The sequence below is a fragment of the Mixophyes fleayi genome, chromosome 2 (genome assembly GCF_038048845.1).
Source record: "Mixophyes fleayi isolate aMixFle1 chromosome 2, aMixFle1.hap1, whole genome shotgun sequence".
NCBI classification, from domain to species: domain Eukaryota; kingdom Metazoa; phylum Chordata; class Amphibia; order Anura; family Limnodynastidae; genus Mixophyes; species Mixophyes fleayi.
Window position 1 is genome coordinate 137,231,441 of NC_134403.1, and position 20,158 is coordinate 137,251,598.

At 38.8% G+C, this 20,158-nt stretch overlaps 1 protein-coding gene across 2 annotated transcripts in view; it reads left to right on the forward strand.

The window, feature by feature from the left end:
* Positions 1–11,790, forward strand: part of F10 (coagulation factor X) — a 33,572-nt gene extending 21,782 nt beyond the window's left edge. For both annotated transcript variants that reach the window (XM_075200036.1, XM_075200035.1), the window contains 3 exons: positions 4,559–4,800; positions 8,022–8,139; positions 10,678–11,790. In XM_075200036.1, coding sequence (XP_075056137.1) covers positions 4,559–4,800; positions 8,022–8,139; positions 10,678–11,225 — 908 coding nt within the window. In that variant the 3' untranslated portion in view covers positions 11,226–11,790. The remainder of the gene's footprint in view (positions 1–4,558; positions 4,801–8,021; positions 8,140–10,677) is intronic.
* Positions 11,791–20,158: the final 8,368 nt, after the last annotated feature.

Sequence of the window (20,158 nt, forward strand, 5' to 3'; positions counted from 1 at the left end):
CAAAAATCCCAATTTTTTGCTAAAATCACTTAATTTTGCTCTTTTTTTCCCCTACATTTTTATTATTAACTTCAATAACACTAATTTCAAGTCATTTTCAGTCAATTTTGGCCACCTCACAGGTCACAATATTATTTTCATACACTTTCGGACAAATACTGCAGCGACCTGACTGGATGCTAAGCGACAGAGCAATGATTCAAACACACGGCAGTTCATAGCACATCTATGAAACATTGTCACACAGCAGTGGCAGAAAAGAATAGTTGTGCAAGATGGAATTGTCCTTAGGACCTCCCACCCATCCTTATGTAAGATATTGAAAAGGACATATACAGTTTAACAAAGCAAACACTCCAGCGACAAGCAGTGCCACTTTTGTGGCTGAAGTGCTTGGTTTGTTTGGGCCCCCAAAAACAAGCTACCAATAGCTTAGCTGCCTTAAGCCTAACAGTGCTGTCAATGAACTCTACATTGTTAAACCATGTCTGCTCGTGCTGCATCTTTAATCTCCTTCTCCTCTGTAGATACCTCCCTCTCATCCCTGAAGAACTGCCAAACTTATGTAGAGACAAGAATGGATATTACAACTGGAGTGGCATTAGATCTGCTTCAGACAGACTGTGACACGGAACATGTGGGCAGCATGGAATCTGTCATGTTGGAATATGCTGCATTGAACAGAGATTTGAACCAATATATAGTGGCAGTTGAGGAAGCCATTCTTAAGTTAAAATGTGACCCACCAAATGAGATCCCGGATTTAAGAGAGTTTGTACATGAGAGATACACTGCGCTTCAGAAGAATAATACAGAGGAGGCCCTGACGATAAATATGTCCAGTTTAAAGAACAGCTAAGAGACCTGAGAAAACAAATGGGTGTGTCACTGGCCCCTGCAGACTATGCTTTGGAAGATGAAGATGAGGAGATCGCCGTCACCCTGAGCACATGGCGGGTACAGTGAAACTGAGAATGAACCATGAAATCAGTTATGGTTCATTTGATTGCTCCACCCGTTCCTTGGATAATTGTGGTAATTCTACAGCTAATACATGGCAACGAGCGCTGACCCCCCAAGGATGCGTGCTTTTATCAGATCAAGATCAATCCAGGGTGCCAGACAATGCACTAAAAAGAGCCATTGAAATTCACAGCAAATAGCAAGTTCATCACTGTGCTTCAAATCAGACCCAATTCCCCAAAAATTATAATATAGTTAGGTACCTTTGACATAAAGTGCAGATTACAAACACTTTCTGCAATACTGATGAAAGAGCAGCAAAGTGTAAGGTTTGAGTAATACATATACACGTCTCTTTAGACAACCATGCTTACATTACTTCTGCAAGCAAAGTTGTTCTTTGTTAATAAAACTGTTGTCATTACACCGTTCAAAAAACTTAAAAATAATCCTCCACCATTCTTTTGATGTTGATAGTTGATAGTAGGATCAGGTGGAGTTACAGCAGAGGTGTCACTAATTTTGGTCAATTCTTTTACAGTAGACAAGACCAGATGTCAAAATGTTGTGCTGAGTCATCTGCATCATCCCTCGTCTTGGGAAAGCTAATTTTTTCCTAGCAGCAATTGATGAGAAACTGAAGGAGGAGACGCCGTCCTGTCACGTGACACTTGAGCTGTCATCTTGCTCACCAGGAGCTCCTTGCTTCTCTTGGGATCTGGGTCAGTTGGAAACAAAGAGAAGACATAGAGCTTAAACCTAGGATCAAGCACAGTCACCAAAATGTAGTGATCCGATTTCAAGATTTTGATAACTCTTGGATCCTGGTGAAGCGAATAAAGTACTTGATCTACAAGTCTGACATACTTAGCGTAATTGCTTTGTTCATCGCCTCCTTCAGTTTTTCAAGCTGCTTTTCCAAAAGTCTAACTAAAGGAATCACTTGGCTCAAGCTAGCAGTGTCTGAACTCCCTTCACAGGTGACTACTTCGAATGGTTTCAGCACCTCGCACAACACGGAAAGTATTCTCTACTTCGCTTGAGTAAAATACATCCCCCTCCTTTCCCAATGTCATGGCTTGTGGATTAAGCGTGGATGGCTTTTCGCTCTTCCTCCATCCTCAGAAGCATGTACAGGGTGGAATTCCACCTTTTTAGCACCTCTTGCTTCAGTTGGTGGCAGGGCAAATTAAATTGCTTTTGTAGAAGCTGCAATCTCTTACATGCTGTTGCTGAATGCCGCAAAATGTCCATATATTTTACGGACCACAGACAGCATCTCCTGCACGTCCCTGTCATTTTTTAAAAAGCTCTGCACCACCAAGTGTATTGTGTGAGCAAAACAGGGAATGTGATGGAATTCACCCGGCTGTAATGCTCTCACAATATTGGTGGCGTTATCAGAAATGACATATCCTGAGGAGAGTCCAAGCGGGATAAGCCATGTTGCAATAATATCCCTTAGATTGTCAGCTGTATGCCCATTATTGAAGCCATCGATACACAGAGTAGCCTGCCTCTGACAAATGTGACATACTTGGGTACATGCTGCTGCTGTTCCTGCTTGTGAAGGCGAGTCACCAACCCAGTTGGCTGTCACAGTCATATAATCTTTAGTTTTCCCAGTTCTGCTTGTCCACATATCTGTGGTTAAGTGTACAGTGGGTAGAATGGCATTTTGTAGCCCAATAATTCCATTTTTACGAACCTTTTGGTAGAGGTGAGGAATAACTTTTCTAGTAAAATTGTGTTGTGATGGAATTTGGTAACGGGGACAGAAGACCTCAAGTAACTGTCTAAATCCAGCTGCATTAATAGTGGATATTGGACGCAGATCTAATACTAGCATAGTCGCCATGGCGTCTGCTGGACTGCTTGTTGTTATTTTTTTAGCATAAGTTTCCGATTTTCCCAACAGCTTTCCATGAACTCGCTTCAAATGGCGTAACATGAATGAGGTTCCTACATGGTTAAGGTCCCTACCTCGACTTACTGTGGCTTTACAAACGCAACAAATGGCTAGACAACTGTTGTCAGGATTTGGGTAAAAATAATTCCACACATAAGATGTGGATTTTTTGGTCTTATGCCGAGGCATGACAATGGCCACCTTCTTATCACGTGCCAGAACTGCTTCCACTGGTGCAGGACTTACACAAACAACATCATCCTCATTAGCGCCCTCGTCAGCAACACAGATATCCCCCTCATCCTGTTGCAATTCCAAAGTGGCATCCTCAATTTGTGTATCACCGGCTACACTTGGGCTGTTCATGCACACATCTGCAGAAGTGCTGAAAGGGGCCTTCTTTATGGGTACACTATCAGAAAGGTCAGGCTTACACATAGCACTCGTGGATAGACTCTCCTCAGGGATTTGTGTCATTTCTGAATCTGAAAATACATTTTCCTCTAATGCCTTACTGTTTTCTTCCAGCTCGGCTGTTACACATAAAAGTATTTGGGCACCACTTTTGGAGTCCAAATGACAAGGTCTTGCTTGGTCATGACTGACCTTACAAGAAGATGCCTCAGTGACAGTTGCAGACCTAGCACTCATAGAGAAAGGCAAAGGCCTCATTCTTTACTTGCCACTGCGTGTGTAGAATGGCATGTTGGAAATTTTATTTTTTTCTGCAGATATCTTTGCCTGGATTACAGGTCTTTTTTTCTTTACCAAGGTAAAAGGTGTTTTTTTAGATTTTTGTTTCTCTGACTTAAAAACACTATTCACTTTAACATAGGCTTCAGCAGATGACGTAGAGGGATTACTATCATAATGACTGGTGCCAGCAGCTGCTTGCTGCTCCAGGTCTTCTGTGTACTGCTGTGAATCCATTTTTATAACACAGTACAGTACAGATTAAGAACAACACTACCAGCCCTATTCTTTCTATTTCAGCAATGACAATTAGCAATGGAGCTTTCCTTAATGTCACTGGAGACTTTGAAGAACACTACTAACCCTCCTCTTTCTTTTCTACCTAAGACGCTGCCCAACTGCACTAGAAACTGCCAGGAACCATGCTACCCCTTCTGTGTCCCTCTTTGAAATGGCGCTAGATCACCGTGGAGGGTGGTACTTATAGAATCCAAAATTTGCGAGATCCGACAATGTAACTATGGCGTTTTGCCTCGTTTTCAATTCTGAGGGCGCATGAAAGTACGGAGCTGGCTTGGCTCGGTACTCGGATTGGCGAAGTTCGGGTGTGCTCGGTTCTCAAGGAACCAAGCCTGAGCATCTCTAGTATTTACATACATATGATTGGACACGTTGTATTTTAATAATATTATGCTGCTTTCTTAATAAAAATAATAATTAATATAATGATACATGTGTTTAACATATCTAAACTAAATTAAAGCAGTGAAATGCTTAAACATAAGTAAAGTTAAGCACCCAATTACTTGCATACACTCTTCTTAAAACAAAACAAAAAATTAAAAAGAAAGAAAATCAATGAACAAGCTTTTTACGTTTTCTATTATGTGAAATTGGGTGGATATTTCCGTTATTTCACTGTGTGTTATATTGTTAACTGACAGATTAATTTTGTATTTCCATGTCATTAAAAATGTTGATTGTCTTGTGCAGGGAAATATCCCTGCGGGAAGAGAGTTGGGTTCAAATCCAAGAGGTCAATACCTGAGGAAGTGGAAAATCACACAGATGGTCCTCAGACAAGAAATATTACTGTGAATCCTGCTGATTCTGCACCAAAAAGTAACGACCAAAGAGAAACTGACCATTCTGACAGCAATCCTGAGACTGACGATGACCCTAATACAAGAATTGTTGGTGGAAAGGATTGCAAATTTGGGGAATGTCCATGGCAGGTAAATGTAATAATTATATTATTTAAATTTAGTCACAGATTGATATTAGGAATATCACTTAAATAGTCTAACAATTGACTGAACTATTGCTTTAACCAAAATGTTATGTCACAAAATGCAGATGGTGACCACTTGACATTAAACTTCCTTTAACAAGATAGATAAATAGAGAGATAGATATGGTTTGGGATAGATATGGTTTGGGATAGATATGGTTTGGGATAGATATGGTATGAGTTAGATATTGTATGAGATAGATATGATATGAGATAGATAGATGGATGGAGATGGATGGATGGATGGATATGGTATGAGATGGATGGATGGATATGGTATGAGATGGATGGATGGATATGGTATGAGATGGATGAATATGGTATGATATGAATGGATGAATATGGTATGAGATAGATAGATGGATGGATAGATGGATGGATATGGTATGAGATAGATAGATAGATAGATAGATAGATAGATGGATGAATGGATATGGTATGAGATAGATAGATGGATGGATGGATATGGTATGAGATAGATGGATGGATGGATAGATGGGTAGATATGGTATGAGATGGATGGATGGATGGATATGGTATGAGATAGATGGATGGATGGATATGGTATGAGATAGATGGATGGATGGATGGATATGGTATGAGATAGATGGATGGATGGATATGGTATGAGATAGATGGATGGATGGATATGGTATAAGATAGATGGATGGATGGATATGGTATAAGATAGATGGATGGATGGATATGGTATGAGATGGATGGATGGATATGGTATGAGATAGATGGATGGATGGATATGGTATGAGATAGATGGATGGATGGATATGGTATGAGATGGATGGATATGGTATGAGATAGATGGATGGATGGATATGGTATGAGATAGATAGATGGATGGATATGGTACGAGATAGATAGATATGGCATGATATAAATAGTTATGACATGAGATGAATAGAAAGATAAATATGACATGAGATGAATAAATAGATTGATATGACATGCAATAGATATATATGGCATGAGATAGATATGGTATGAGATGGATAGATGGATATGACATGGGATAGATAAATAGATAGATAGATAAATAGATAGATAGATAGATGGGTATGGGATAGATAGATAAATAATAGATAGATGGATAATAGATAGATAGATAGATAGATGGATATGGTATGAGATAGATAGGTATGGCCTGAAATAGATAGATAAATAGATAGATATGGCATGAGATAGATAAATAGATAGATATTGTATGAGATGGATATGGTATGAGATGGATATGGCATAGAATAGGTAGATAGATGGTTATGGGATAGATAGATAGATAGATAGATAGATAGATAGACAGGTGGATATGGTATGAGATAGATAGACAGGTGGATATGGTATGAGATAGATAGATAGATGGATATGGTATGAGATAGATAGATGGATATGGTATGAGATAGATAGACAGGTGGATATGGTATGAGATAGATAGATAGATGGATATGGTATGAGATGGATAGATGGATATGGTATGAGATAGATAGACAGATGGATTTGGTATGAGATAGATAGACAGATGGATTTGGTATGAGATAGAGAGGTGGATATGGTATGAGATAGATAGACAGGTGGATATGGTATGAGATAGATAGACAGGTGGATATGGTATTAGATAGATAGACAGATGGATATGGTATTAGATAGACAGGTGGATATGGTATGAGATAGATAGACAGGTGGATATGGTATGAGATAGATAGACAGGTGGATATGGTATGAGATAGATAGACAGGTGGATATGGTATGAGATAGATAGATATGGTATGAGATAGATAGATAGATATGGTATGAGATAGATAGATAGATATGGTATGAGATAGATAGATAGATAGATAGATATGGTATGAGATAGATAGATAGATAGATATGGTATGAGATAGATAGATAGATAGATATGGTATGAGATAGATAGATAGATATGGTATGAGATAGATGGATGGATATGGTATGAGATGGATGGATGAAAGGATATGGTATGAGATGGATGGATGGATATGGTATGAGATAGATGGATGAATATGGTATGAGATGGATGGATGGAGATGGATGGATGGAGATGGATGGATGGATATGGTATGAGATGGATGGATAGATTTGGTATGAAACGGATGGATGGATATGGTATGAGATGGATGGATGGAAGGATATGGTATGAGATGGATGAATGGAAGGATATGGTATGGTATGAGATGGATGGATTTGGTTTGAGATGGATGGATGGATTTGGTTTGAGATGGATGGATGGATATGGTATGAGATGGATGGATGGATATGGTATGAGATGGATGGATGGATGGACGGACATGGTATAAGATAGATGGATGGATGGACATGGTATGAGATAGATGGATGGATGGATATGGTATGAGATGGATGGATGGACATGGTATAAGATAAATGGATGGATGGACATGGTATAAGATAGATGGATGGATGGACATGGTATGAGATAGATGGATGGATGGACATGGTATGAGATAGATAGATAGATGGATGGATGGATATGGTATGAGATAGATAGATGGATATGGTATGAGATAGATAGAAGAATGGATGGATATGGTATGAGATAGATAGATAGATGGATGGATGGATATGGTATGAGACAGATAGATGGATGGATGAATATGGTATGAGATAGATGGATGGATATGGAATGAGATACATAGATGGATAGATAGAAATTGTATGAGATAGATAGATAAATAGATAGAGTCCCACTGCAAAGTTCTACATTCGGCAGATAATGGGTGCAGTTTGAAAGTTAAAAAAAAGGAATCATTCATCCCTAATTAAAATAGATCAGCCATATACAAATGCATTTGTTCCTATGTGTAATAGACCTAAAGCAGGATGAGTGTTCATGGTGTGTTGTGCATTTTGAAAACTCTGTCTTTTTTGTTGATTCATTCAGTGATCACTATCATCTGCTTCTTTCGAGCTACAATCTGTTATACCCTCATCACGACACTATGTAAGAATGGTGATAGAAAACCTTTATCAATTACATGCTGTTGTACAGTGCATGATCACAATATAGCCATATACCCCTCCATGGGATAGAAATTCATCTTGAGGAGAAATTAAAGAACTCATTTGGATCTCTATATAAATCTGATAAATATTGTCTTTTTATATAAATCTCCATAGGCTGTCTTAATAAGTGAAAACAATGATCCTTTCTGTGGAGGAACAATCCTATCCAAACAATTTATCCTCACTGCAGCGCATTGCATGAATCAGACAAAGTACTTCAAAGTTGTTGTAGGTAAGTAGACCTGTCACCAAATATGGAACACCTTTATGCATCCCATGAAATCAATGACAGCCTAAGACTTGGTACGCGCTACAGTGTTTTCAGACGGTTATCGGGCCAATCAAACGATGAACAGCCGTTCGGCCTGACATTGCATTAGTGTGTACTCTGCAATGATGAATAATTATCGTTCCAAAGCACATTGTATCGTTTCATATTATTTTTAAACCGGACTTAAAATGTCGTTCAATGATGGATCGATGTTGTTCCAATTCTGCAGTGTGTATGTACTCATGACCTGCAGTGTCAATAGATCTCTATGGGGTATGCAGTGTCACAATCTTTCAGCCGATGTTATGACAGATGAAGTGCACAGATCTGAAGGTAAATTGTGTAAAATATGATTAGTGTGTAAACATGAATCGGTAAGCTGATCAGGAGTTTTGTTTTTTAACTGTTGGTAAAATCATTAAGGATATCGTATCAGGAGATGCAACATCTACAATGTATCTCTATGTGCAGGATAGACCTACACACCACTAGGTCTGCCAGTTTTTTCCCTTTATGATAAGCTAAGAAAAAGAACTGGAAGTAGAAACCAGAAGTGCCTCAAAGCATACATTAAAAACGTGCTATATTTACAATCATTTTCTTCTATCTGAAGGGACTGTGCAAGCAAATATAAGAGATGATTTATGTACCATTATTCCTGTAAATGCATGCAGTAAAAAACATCATACTAGGCTCCAATGGGTCTTTGCACTTAATTGAATCTACCCCTAAGGGGCAGATTCAATTAAGATGGCAAATTGCAGCTACACGCGGCTGCGCACATAAAGTACCAATACGGTACCACAACACTGTGGATTTCCCTTCACAACACTGTGGGATGCGAAGGGAAATCCGCAAAGTTGCGGTAACGGGAAGTGTGCAGCTACACGTAACCGTGATCTGCCATCCTAATTAAATTTGCCCCGGCTGCTTTAATATTATCAAAACAGTTGTTTATTTGTACTACCATAGAGCACAGCTGTAATATTGTACAACTGTATCCACTCCCTTAAGTTCCTGTGACCTGCAATTATCTGCCAAGATTGACAACTACTCACAGACAAAACTCTAAGCAAATTTAATTATTGATATTTTAGATAGGATTTGTATTTGCACTATTTGGTACACTATATGGACAAAAGTATTTGGCCACACCTGTAAATTATTGAATTGAGGTGTTTCAATCAGATCTGTTGCCAGAGGTGTATAAAATCAAGCACCTAGCCATGGAGTCTACATTCGCAAACATTTATTATACAAAATGGGTCATTCTGAAGAGCTCAGTGACTTCAAGCGTGGTACTGTGATAGGATGCCACCTTTGCAATAAGAAGATTTGTGAAATTTCATCCCTGCTGGATATTCCACGGTCAACAGTAAGTGATATTGTTAGAAAGTGAAAGCTATTAGGAACAACAGCAACTCAGCCACAAAGCAGAAGACCACATAAAATCACAGAGCGGAGTCACTGAGTGCTAAGGCGCATGGTGCATAAAGTTGCCAACGCTCTGCTGATTACATAGCTGAAGAGTTCCGAACTTCCATTGGCATTAGTGTAAGCACAAAAACTGTGGCGGAAGCTTAATAGAATTGGTTTCCATGGCCGAGCAGCTGCAAGCAAACCTCACATCACCAAGACCAATGCCAAGCTTCGGATAGACTGGTGTAAAGCACACAGACACTGGACTGTGGAGCAGTGGAAACGTGTTCTGTTGAGTGATGAATCACTCTTGTCTGTTTGGCAGCAGATGGGCGAGTCGGGGTTTGGCAGACTACATTATGCCAACTGTGAAGTTTAGTGGAGGAGGGATAATGGTATGGGGCTGTTTTTTCAGGGTTTGAGCTAGGCCCCTTATCTCCAGTGAAGAGCAATCTTAATGCTTCAAGTCATTTTGTACAATACTATGCTTCCAACTTTGTGGAAACAGTTTGGAGAAGGCCTTTTTCTATTCCAACATACAAAGACTACAAAGACATGGTTTGATGAGTTCGGCGTGGAAGAACTTGACTGGCCTGCATAGAGACCTGACCTCAAACCCATCAAACACCTTTGGGATGAACTGGAAAGGAGATTACAAGCTAGGCCTTCTCAGCCAACATCAGTGACTGACATCATAAATGCTCTACAGATTGAATAGGCACAAATTCCCACAGAAACACTCCAACATCTTGTGGAAAGCCTTCCAAGAAGAGTGGAAGCTGTTATCGCTGCAAAAGGACCAACTCCATATTAAAGTATATGTATTTGAATACAATGTTATTACAGTCCCTGTTGGTGCAATGGTCAAGCGTCCAAAAACTTTTGTCCATATAGTGTATGTATGTAAGTAATCCACTATTGACAAAAGCATACAATACATTTTGCTAAATAGACTAAAATAGAAGAAAATGTTTTGTCTCTGATGACTACCAATTTTTTCGTAACTGCATGATATCACTAAGAAAGGTTTTCATCAACTTTACTGTGTGCATAATATTTCTATTTTGTACCATTTTACAGGCGATTTGAATCGACTAAAGCATGAGGGTACTGAATCAACACATAAGGTGGAAAAGATAATTGTACATCCAAAGTTCGTCAAGGAAACCTATGATTTTGACATTGCCGTAATTAAGCTGAAAGAAGCTATAAACTTTACTGATAATATAATTGCGGCATGCCTTCCTGACCCTGATTTTGCAGAACAAGTGCTGGTGAAAGGTGAGGCAGGGCTAGTGAGCGGCTTTGGACGTATTCATGAACGAGGGGTTCAAGCAACAAAGCTCCAGAAGCTCCAAGTCCCCTACATTAGTAGAGAGACTTGCATACAGTCCAGTAAGCACCGGATCACTGAAAACATGTTCTGCGCTGGCTACAACACAGAACTGAAGGATGCTTGTCAGGGAGACAGCGGAGGTCCACATGTCACCCAATACAAAGATGTCTTTTTTGTCACTGGGATTGTTAGCTGGGGAGAAGGTTGTGCACAACAAGGCAAATATGGCATTTACACTAAAGTATCCAACTTGCATAAGTGGCTTAAAGGGGTATTGAAAAGAAACCAGTAAATTTAGAGTTCGTTTACTCCATTGAGGCAATGAATTTTTTTTTACATTCTACACCAATATGCTCCACTAAACTAACATTACAAGGAAAAGTAATTGCACATCAAAAGGTTATTTGGATTTCAATCTCTATCAATGCTTAACATGGAGTACAAACAAACAAAATATTATAACTATATCTATATATATATGCACATTGCAATTGATAATATATCTGCACGATTCCTTTTTTGCATGTTTAGCAGTGGACATTATATAAAAGTAAGAACATGTGTATATATTCTCATTCTTTTGAGGGACAGAAAACTATCATACACATGACTATGATACCAAGTCAAGCAATCAATTTCTTCTCGAATCTAGTGGTTATTTTATTATATTAAAATAATTAGCTCTTTTGAAGTACTAATAATTATGTAGGACTCTAAGCTTTTTTTTTCTCCATTGACATTTCATTAATGCAAATGATATCTGTTTTACTTTACTGTTTATGATTCAACAAGATTATCAAGGCACTTTCTATAATAGTGATATATGTAAAAAATTAATAAAATTATCTTACTAAACATTCTCGAGTTCAGCATTATCAGATGAAAAATGTGGTATTTTATTCTTGATAGAGTAGTTTCACATTGTCCTGCTGAATAAGTATGTATATACATGTAACTCCTATTGTCAGTTTGTCTATAACATGTTTATTTGACCTTGATGTCAATATGTCTAAAACTCATCAACGTGTGTGTCCCTGGACACTCATACTGAGAGGCAACCTATGACTCTCCAGATACTATCAAATACATAACCATTTTATGTTGTTAAATATGTTTCCCATTATAGAAAAGTTCAAACAACATGTCGCAAGTATTTCTTCATAGATGAAGAGGAACATAAGGTCATAGTCTTATCGAGCACATTAGCTCAGTTACACACAGCCAGATCAACATGACAAACAGGAACAGAGTGTCAAAGGTACTCAGCCAGCCCCATGTTCATCTTGTACCCAGAAGGGGTTGTATAAAGGTTCTGTATTCATTTGTGTATTGTTTTGAAATAGGCATGACAATTCGAAACATTATTGTAAACAGAAAGACGAGAAACACATTGAAGACATTTTAAAATAATTAATAAACAACAATATATAAAAAATAATTGAAAAATAATTGTTAAAAAACATCATAGTTGCCTTCACTCCCTGAATGTCCACCAGACTCGCGAATTAGGCAGGAACCAACCAGACTCCAAAGGGAGCTTTTCTCCCGCAAGGTGGGTGTGGACATAACTCAAACAGCGTCAACAAGTTCACCCATCTCATTAAACACAGAGGGGCATATTCAATTGTTGTGGGTTTCCGCGGTTTTAAAACTACTACCATTATTACGGTAGTAGTCAGCTGGATTTCAGCTCCCGGCTCAGGGAGCTGCGAGCTGAAATCCAGCGAGAAAAGTACCGTAATAATGGTTTTTCCACGCACTATTACCTTAGCGACGGTAATAGTGCGCAGAGCGCGAGATTTTTGGCGTTTCCACCGACAATTGGATATGCCTCAGAGGGTCTGATTCATTAAGGAATGTAAATGCCGATTTGTGCTGTGTTTTGCGTATAATCGCTCTATGCATGCTCAGCAATGGACTAGACACCAGTGAACGCAAATGCATCATCCAATTAATTTTGAACGCAAAGGACACTTCTAACTGCCTACTATTTCAAGGGTGGAACAAGGGAGGGAAAGGGGCGTATGCACCTAGTCAGTTTATAGGAAGGCCATGCCAAGGTTGAGTGCACACGCAATCCGTCCTATTCAAGCTCTTGGTATCTCTCAGGTACGTGATTTTAAACTGCATCACTTGCGCCAGCTACAGGGCAGGTGTAAGTCATGATTGCTACTGATGACTGTCACGTATGCATGCCAGAACATATATTTGCAGTCAAGAGCAACTGTAAAAATGCATTTTATGTATAGTAGGCATTAATAACATCCTGCTAAATGTATTTCATGTAAAAAAAATTAACTTTTTTTTAATGTTTTTTCATAAATAATTATATTATAGATAGGTGTTCATGTATTATATATTTTATCTGGGCATTCTGATGGAGCAATATATATAGATATGCATTGTTCATATCCTGTAGTGTGTTGTGTCTGTTTGCCTATGGTAAGTGCCGTATACACTAAGCGTATTAAGACCCGTGTTCAACTAGAAATGTTTCTTGAGATCTTCTTCTTGCATTTTCTATGCGTTTAAAAAAGAAAAACACACACACAAATTGCATTCACTTTGCGTTCCTGAATCAAGCCCAAAGTTGCCTAGGCATGATGACACTAATTGTGTCATCACACCACGGCCACTTAGTCTTTACCAAATCTTCTTTTGTTACCTGGCCTCCACATCTCCTGGAAGTGTGGTAGGAAAAGTAGACAAGTATGGAAAATATTCAAGTACAAAACATCATTTTTCACACTTCTACTTCTATACATTTCAACACTCAGATACATTGCTCAAGAAAAACCTATGCTATTGTCATGAGATCCAGAAAACATAGACTGTTGGTGAGGTCTAAGGACAGGTTTAAGGAACACTACTATAAGGCTTATCTCAGGGGCAAGTGCAGGTTTTCTTAAGACTCCAAATGCTTTATTTAGGAACAAAGCAACAAAAATCGCTGCTATAAATCTGAGAACAGATACTTGGGAAGGGAAAATAGGGATAGCAACAGTGGGACGACATTTCATACAGTATGGGGGGACATAGAAACAGGGTCATGTTCAGGGTCAAAAGGACACCACACTGAAATACTGCCTACCCAGGGGCATTGCTAGGTTCTCATTAGATCTGCGACCTGGATACACAAACAAGCATTAATAGTCTAGAATTAGCCAGATTGTTTCCATGCTTGCACTTATCTCTCTCTGTTTTACATCTCCTCCTTATTTCTTTATACAGTGTCTACAGAAAACCATCATACCCTGAAAAAAATTATTACCTTTTGTCACATGACACCATGGAAATTGAAATAAATTAAATCAAACTTTTTTCTGCTGTATTTACACATCATAACTGTCAACATCAAAGTGAAAATAGCATTTCCAAAAAAACTTAACAATTGCTATAATTTAATCACTAAAATACCTGGTTTGGATAAGTGATCATACCCTTAGAATAACTGTCATGTGCAAGCTAATTTTTAGGCATAAATCTGCAAATATATGTTTGTGAATTAATAGTGTGACATGGCTCTCTTAGAAGCTGTTAGATCAATGGGTTTTGTTTATGTTAGACTACCCAGAGGGGGCTGGTAGATAAGGGTAGCAGCTTGTACCATTTAGGGCAGGACACGAATGTGAAAGCCTTTGAGGATATCTCTTGCAAGACAATGAAATCTAACACATGTTTGGGAGGCCCCAGACATGTCGACTGCAGAGATAGGGTTGTATGTTAATGCCAGATTCAAGCTGAATAGGGTCACAGGAAAATATCATATCATTTTCTCCAATATCATACATACCCGAGGCATGTGTAGTATGCAGATAAAGGGAAACTTATGACCTGATGTGTGGAGGTAAAATCATGTCTGTAAGTCATACGGGTGAAAAGTTAGGACAGAGTGACAAAAACCTGTCTCTACAGCAGAATCATAAAACCCTAATTTGCATTCTACAGTCCTGTTGGTTCTGACCTCACAGGTAGAGGGGTTGTGGGCCCTGTATCTTGGTTTTAAAACTATAGTATAACCGTAAGTCTTTGTTCACTCTGAGGGAGTCAATTTGATATTGAAGAGGGTCCTATTTTTTCTGCTTCTCCCAGCACCAGAAACTTGATTCTAAGTGAGGTATCAATTCTGTGTTTTATCCTTTTTATTTTATAAGAAACAATTGCATTATATTTGTATGCCTTTTATTATCTGTTTTATCTTAAGCATTGTGGATGTATTTTCCATATTAAATTACACTTAATAAGTTCAAGTCTCTGTGTTCTTGCGAATTCACGCGACAGTTTGGTCCAGACGCTACATAATTGAAATGGGGCGAACATTGTGGTTTATGAGAACTCTGATTAAAGTAAATTGTGTTAGATTAATGCTAGGGAAAACCGAAGGCTTCCTAATAAGAGTGTCAGCTCTTGTCAGAAAAAAAACCTTGGTGGTGGTATAATTAGTATCGCAAAGCTAGTGTGTGGCATAGATAGGGAAGTATTTAATCATTTCAGACAGACCAGGTGGTTGTTTTTTGGTTAACCCTGTGTCACACACGCATCACGCAGACTCAGGTCAGTGCTGTTCGTGACAGTAACTATTATAAACATGCTCAGATACAACCAATGCCCTTCTAGATCACACACCAAGCTAATTGGCCATTACTTGATATCAGTTGTAGTGGTTTTGATGTCTTCAGAATAGAACCGTCTGTTCCTTGAGGATTCCACTAATAGTAGTGCATGGTAAGGCAAAGAATTCACCATGAAAGCTGCTTTCAAAAGAGCTCCAGGATAAAGTTGTGGAAAAGCACAAGTTATGAGAAGGATATAAAAAGATTTCAAAGACTGTTTCTCTCCTTGAGTACAGTTCAAAGTATTATTAAGAACTGGAAAGCTTATGGTACAACTAACACCTTCCCTACATCAAGCCGTCCCTCCAAACTGGTTGACAGAACCAGGAGGATATTGATCAGGGAAGCTATCAAGACCAATGGTAGCTTTGAAGGACTAACAAGTCTTTATGGCTGAGATTGGCTGGTCTGTGAATGTGACAACTATCTTACAAGCTTTACACTAAGCTGCTCTGTATGGCAGGGTGGCAAGAAAGAAGGTATAGAGAAAAGTAGTGCCAAGCAACAGATTTGCACATTTAGAATACCACAAATAATAATAAAAGCTCTTAAAAATATTGTAGAAAATGGCAGGAAAACACACAAACAAGGCTTCCAGCTTAATATATATATATTTATTTCAATAAAACTAATAAAAAACTGCAGCATACTATAAAAGCAACCTCATGATATGAAATATTTGCTATGTTGTTATATTGTAACTGAGCCAGAGCAGTATTTATCAAACAACTGTGGTTGATATATGTGTTGCATTTCCCCATATTGTGCGGCCTCTACCATCACAAGGCTGCTTACTGTAGGTGGCATACCTACTGTGAAGCATGGTGGTGGCATCATTATGTTGTGGGGATGTTTCTCTTCAGCAGGAACTAGGCGGTTGGTCAGGATTGAAGGGCAGATGGATGCTGCCAAGTACATCCAAATTCTTAAGGAAAACTTGCGGCATTCTGCAAGACAGCTGAAGATGGGCAGGTGGGTTCACCTTCCAGCACGACAACAACTTTAAACATACTGCCAAGAAAACAATGCAGTGACTTAAGGATAGGAAGGTTACTAGCTAAGTCAGAACCCTGACCTAAATCCAATAGAAAATCTGTGGATGGACTTGAAGAGAGCAGTCCATCGTCACGCTCCACAAAATTGGAGTGACCTTGAACACTTCTGCAATGAAAAATGGGCAAACATTCCCCTATCTAGGTGCACAAACCTGGTAGAGACATATCCAGAAGACTGGTGGCTGTAATTACAGCAAAAGTTGGCTCTACAAAGTATTCGATTAGGGAACTGATCACTTTTTCAACCCTGCTATTCTAGTTTTTAATTTTCTTTTAATTTTCAGAACTGTTGCCTTTTTTTCCTTAGTTAGAATGTTGCAAGCTGAAATGCGTAAATAAAGTTGGAAAAAGTTTGATTTAACTTTTCACTTTTCTTGTTGTAATCTGACAACAGGTAATGATTTTGTCAGAGTATGATGATTTTCTATAAGCAGCGTATTTCCCATCCTAATTTTCTATTTATACTGTACATCCCTCCACTCTGTCTTTTATCCTCTATCTTGCCTTTACCCATATCCCAGTAGTTTTATGTCAGTACCCCATCTTTTCTCCTGTGCATGATTGCCTAGCCTCCTGGAATGTCTGTGAGAATCCCAAATTTTGTGAGGTTCCAGGAAGCCACCCTCACAGTTTTAAAACGGAGAGAGAAAAGCTACAGTTCCACAACTTACGAACATTATCTTAATCAACTGAATATTGAAGATGAAGACTTTGCACAACAAATATAACCATATGTAACAGATAAAAGATTTACCATTCTTTCTGTTACATTTAAAATATCTAAATGCTTATTTTAAAACTCTATGAAAGAGATATCTTTTCATTCATTTGAAAGATAAAAATGGGTGTGTACTGACTTTCATTGCTGCCATGATACTCTGTCTGGATTACACAGTGCTGCAAATACAAGCAAAGAAAATGTCATGATAATGGAAATATGTGTCTCCTGTGGTTCCGTTTTAATTTGTGGTATCTAAATGAGTACAACATTTGCTGTAACTTAACAGTTCATTGATCTAAATTTATGAATTGGGGATGAAATTTTGCATAATATTACCGTGTCCATTGAGCAACTGATTTAGTTATAAGTATACAATTTTATACACATTTAATCCCTTTTCCATTAAAAACAGTAAAATGTGATAGAGTATTTACTTTCCATTCACAAACAGGAACACAGGCCCAGACTGATGTCAATAACGGCAATCATTGAAGCGCAAAAGTTATTTTTACCTGGGATTACTCCCACGTGTAAAAACAAGATGTTGTGGCATGTGACATTTACAGTGAACGAAAATCAAATGGTGACGAGTGTGCACAGTCCAGGTGACCGAATGCCCACAGAGCCTCTTTCTCCTAGTGAAAGGACTTCACTTTTATGGATGCTTAATAGGTACTGGTAATTGTGAATCTTCCTAACCTTCCAATGAGATACCTATTAAACCACCCAGACTCATTTTATAAGGGAATACACATTCATATATGCACAAAGACAGATCTAATAAATCAAATGTGCAAATCTAATCAAATGTGATACATAATAAAGACTGTTCTAAAAGTTTATTTTAATGAATGGGTGGTCGTAAATGGTGCTAGTGTAGACTTTGAAGCAATGTTTTTATTGTTTCCACCTTGCGCATTACTACCTGGGTTTACAATACCCTAAACGTAAGTACAGACTGATTTCCTGAGGGCAGGTTCAAAAACTGGAATGTTGGCGCCCGCCTTTGCATATAAAAGCAGAGAAATAGACATATTTATGCAAATCAATTTACTACGTTTTGTGCATTTGTATACATTTGTAAATTACTTTTTGTTTGAGATGGTTAAGAACAAATAACAAATGAGAGCATGATCAGTTCTTCAACTTTAAACTGGCAGCAACATTGGGCACATGGGAATACACCAATCTATAATATAAATGTCTAGTGGCGTGTGTTAGTCTGTCTGTGTGTGGAAAAAATAAAACCAAGCTGCAGCGCCACCTGCTGGGCGGAGTTATACACTGACCTACTAAATTCTTAGTGTGTGTGGAAAAAATAATTCAGAAAGGGCTGAAATTTGGTATACTAAGATGTTTTTAATTTGTTAATTTCATTTAATTGTTAAAAGTGTTTATAAAGATTTAAAAAAAAATATATATATATTTCTTGAAGGAGAAGTGACAGTTGGGAGTGGTTGGTGGTTGCCGGGGGTGACAGTGGGAAGTGGTTGGTGGTTGCCGGGGGTGACAGAGTGAGAGGAGTGTGATACTCAGGACCGCTGAGAGAGATCCCTGTGTCTGGATAGACATCTGGATAGATGTGGCGATGAAAATGAAGGATGAGGTGATGGAGAAGAATGATGAGGTGGTGACATGTGGACAAAACCACGTTAAAAAAGGGCGCTTACGTCGGGAAGTAACGCTCTTCCCCTGAGGAGGCCTGGGCTATGGCCCAAATGCATGACAAGAACCTTTTTAACACCTTAAGTAGCTTGATTTGATTAGAATGCATGAGTATCATGCATGGGTTAACTTGTAAAACATACTTGTTGAAGATTCTATGTAGAGTCATGGCCAAAACTTTTGAAAATGACAGAAGTATTGGTTTTCACAAAGTTAGCGGCTTCAGTATTTTTAGACCTTTTCGTCAGATGTTGCTATGATATACTGAAGTAAAGTTACAAGCATTTCATAAGTGTTAAAAGGCTTTTATTGACAATTACATTACGTTTATGTAAAGAGTCAAAACTTGCAGTGTTGACCCTTCTTTTTGAAGACCTCTGCAATTCGCCCTGGCATGCTGTCAATCAACTACTGGGCCACATACTGACTGATGGCTGCCCATTCTTGATTAATCAATGCTTGGAGTTTGTCAGAATTTGTGGGTTTTTGTTTGTCCACCCGCCTCTTGAGAATTGACCACAAGTTCTCAATGGGATTAAGGTCTGGGAAGTTTCCTGGCCATGGACCCAAAATTTCCATGTTTTGATACCCGAGCCACTTAATTATCACTTTTGCCTTATGGCAAGGTGCTCCATCATGCTGGAAAAGGCATTGTTCGTTACCAAACTGTTCTTGGTTGCTTGGGAAAAGTTGCTCTTGGAGGATGTTTTGGTACCATTCTTTATTCATGGCTGTGTTCTTAGGCAAAATTGTGAGTGAGCCAACTACCTTGGCTGAGAAGCAACCCCACACATGAATGGTTTCAGGATGCTTTACTGTTAGCATGACACAGGACTGATGGTAGCACTCACCTTCAACGGACAAGCATTTTTCCAAATGCCCCAAACAATCTGAAAGGGGATTCATCAATGAAAATTACATTACCCCAGTCCTCAGCCCTGTACCTTTTGCAGAATATCAGTCTGTCCCTGATGTTTTTCCTGGAGAGAAGTGGCTTCTTTGTTGGCCTTCTTTACACCAGGCCATTCTCCAAAAGTCTTGGCCACGCTGTGCATACAGATGCGCTCACACCTGCCTGCTGCCATTTCTGAGCAAGATCTGCACTGGTGGTGCCCCGATCCCGCAGCTGAATCAATTTTAGGAGACGGTCCTGGCGCTTGCTGGAGGTTCT